Below are 1,812 nucleotides of genomic sequence, written 5' to 3'. Positions count from 1 at the left end.
GGGGTACCCCTTGGGAAAATCTCGGAAAAATCGAAAATTTTTTTTTGTTGTTTATTATTACCAATGTTCTTCCGACGTTTGATTTCTTTTAAAAAAATGCGTTTCTAAAGTGCACAAACTTTTGGGATTGACTGGATAGCCAATACATCCTTAAGTTAACATTGCTTCGGGTCGACAGTGACTGCCCCGCGGGCTGCGCGTATGCAAAAACGGGGGCAGACATTAGTTTACTTTCAGCAACTTCCTATGGAACAGCCAGTATCAGGTTTTAGCAGGTGACCCGAAAAAGTATGACGGATGGGTTTGTGCCGTTGCAGCGTTACGAGCCTCCGTTTCGAGAAAGGACAGGATCCGCTTCGAACTTGATCGAACCCCGTTCGAGGCGGCTCGATCGCCACTGCTGCCGTTATCGCAGTGACCCAAGCCGAGAGGCGAACCTGAAGAAGTTCGGCAGCGAGCCCGACTTACGATGCACTCCCGACCTCTGCTGTTCACCGAGCTCGATCAACAGAGACGAGACTCGCACCCCGTCGAGCTCCAATCGCTACGCCAGGGAACCGAAGGAGCGGTTCGAGAGCAGATACAAGGCTAAGAAAAAGTACAAAGCACCCGCGCCGCCACCGGCGATCAGCTCCGGCGAGCTGGCGGAGGAATCCACGGCCGGCGGTGAATCTCGTTGCTCGCGTGACCTCGACTCCCATCCCCGTCCTCATTCCCATAACAGCAACGCTCGATTAGAACAGCATCAGGTCCAAGCGCCTCCAAGAAGATCCCGGCTGTTCAAGACCCGCGCCGAGTCAAGGAAGACTCAGATCAGCTGGCAGCTTTCATCCTCGTCCGGTTTCGATCGGGACCGATCGACGATCGAGCCTCCGAATCGATGGAACGGCGCGATTCGTTCCCGGGCGGTTCAGCATTCCGACAACGAGACGAGCATCGACGATCGCGTTCGCCGATCGGACGTCGACGAGCATCTCCGTCGCTCGAGACTCTCCGATGAAGGAAAAAACACGCTTCAGAGGAGCATGAGCAGTCCGGAGTTTCAGGCGGAGTTGATACAGGTGGCTAGGAAGGTTCGGGATAAACTGAATTCCAGCGGGAGGGCGATCGCAGGGGAAGAGTCGATGGGAAATCGTAAGGATCGGCTATACGAGACTGAAGATAGACGCGATTTTAAAGAACGCGTTAGGACAACGTCGTTTCACGGCCACCTCGACAGCTCTGGGAATCGAGAAGTGGATGGGAGCAACGATCGCGACGCGAAGCTGCGTCAACAGAGTTACGAGGCACCGAAGAATCGTTCGAAGGATACGAACGTTGCTAGAAATTGTAACAGTCCTGTATCGAACGATAAACATAGAGAGAAGAAGAATTCGGAATCCGGAAGACTGGAGGATCATCGGATAAACGCTACTGCGCGTAATCCGAAGGTCGATCGAAAATGGACTGATAATGCGATAACAGAGAAGTCTGAGATAAGGAACTCTGTTACGGATGATCGTGACGCACGAGAACAGGATCAGCAGTAAGTTTTGTTCTTAATTTAATATCAATCATGCTTGCGTTCAATCATCAAATTGTTCCTTCGATTTAGATTCGCTGCGGGGACGCAGATTGCACCGAAAACATTTTACTTCGGTATGAACGAATGTCCTAACGATACTCGCGAGGATCAAAATACTCTGAAGGAGTTTGAGACCAAACCAAAATTGCAAGAGGAGATCAGACCATCGATAGATATGAACGACGACACGGATGACAATGTGAGTCATTTATTATTAAATTAATTTTAGATTAACATTTCTGTTAAGA

General features: G+C 50.3%; 1 protein-coding gene across 1 annotated transcript in view; it reads left to right on the top strand.

The window, feature by feature from the left end:
• Positions 1–1,812, top strand: part of LOC108622663 (uncharacterized) — a 9,765-nt gene that overhangs the window by 2,879 nt on the left and 5,074 nt on the right. The window contains exons 2-3 of the mRNA XM_026811672.1: positions 318–1,525; positions 1,595–1,763. Coding sequence (XP_026667473.1) covers positions 318–1,525; positions 1,595–1,763 — 1,377 coding nt within the window. The remainder of the gene's footprint in view (positions 1–317; positions 1,526–1,594; positions 1,764–1,812) is intronic.

This window comes from Ceratina calcarata, unplaced genomic scaffold, assembly GCF_001652005.2.
Source record: "Ceratina calcarata isolate Rehan_Ccalc_2016 unplaced genomic scaffold, ASM165200v1 scaffold233.2, whole genome shotgun sequence".
Classification (NCBI taxonomy): Eukaryota; Metazoa; Arthropoda; class Insecta; order Hymenoptera; family Apidae; genus Ceratina; species Ceratina calcarata.
The sequence above is the reverse complement of the archived record's forward strand: the minus strand, read 5'-3'. Positions and strand labels throughout refer to the sequence as shown.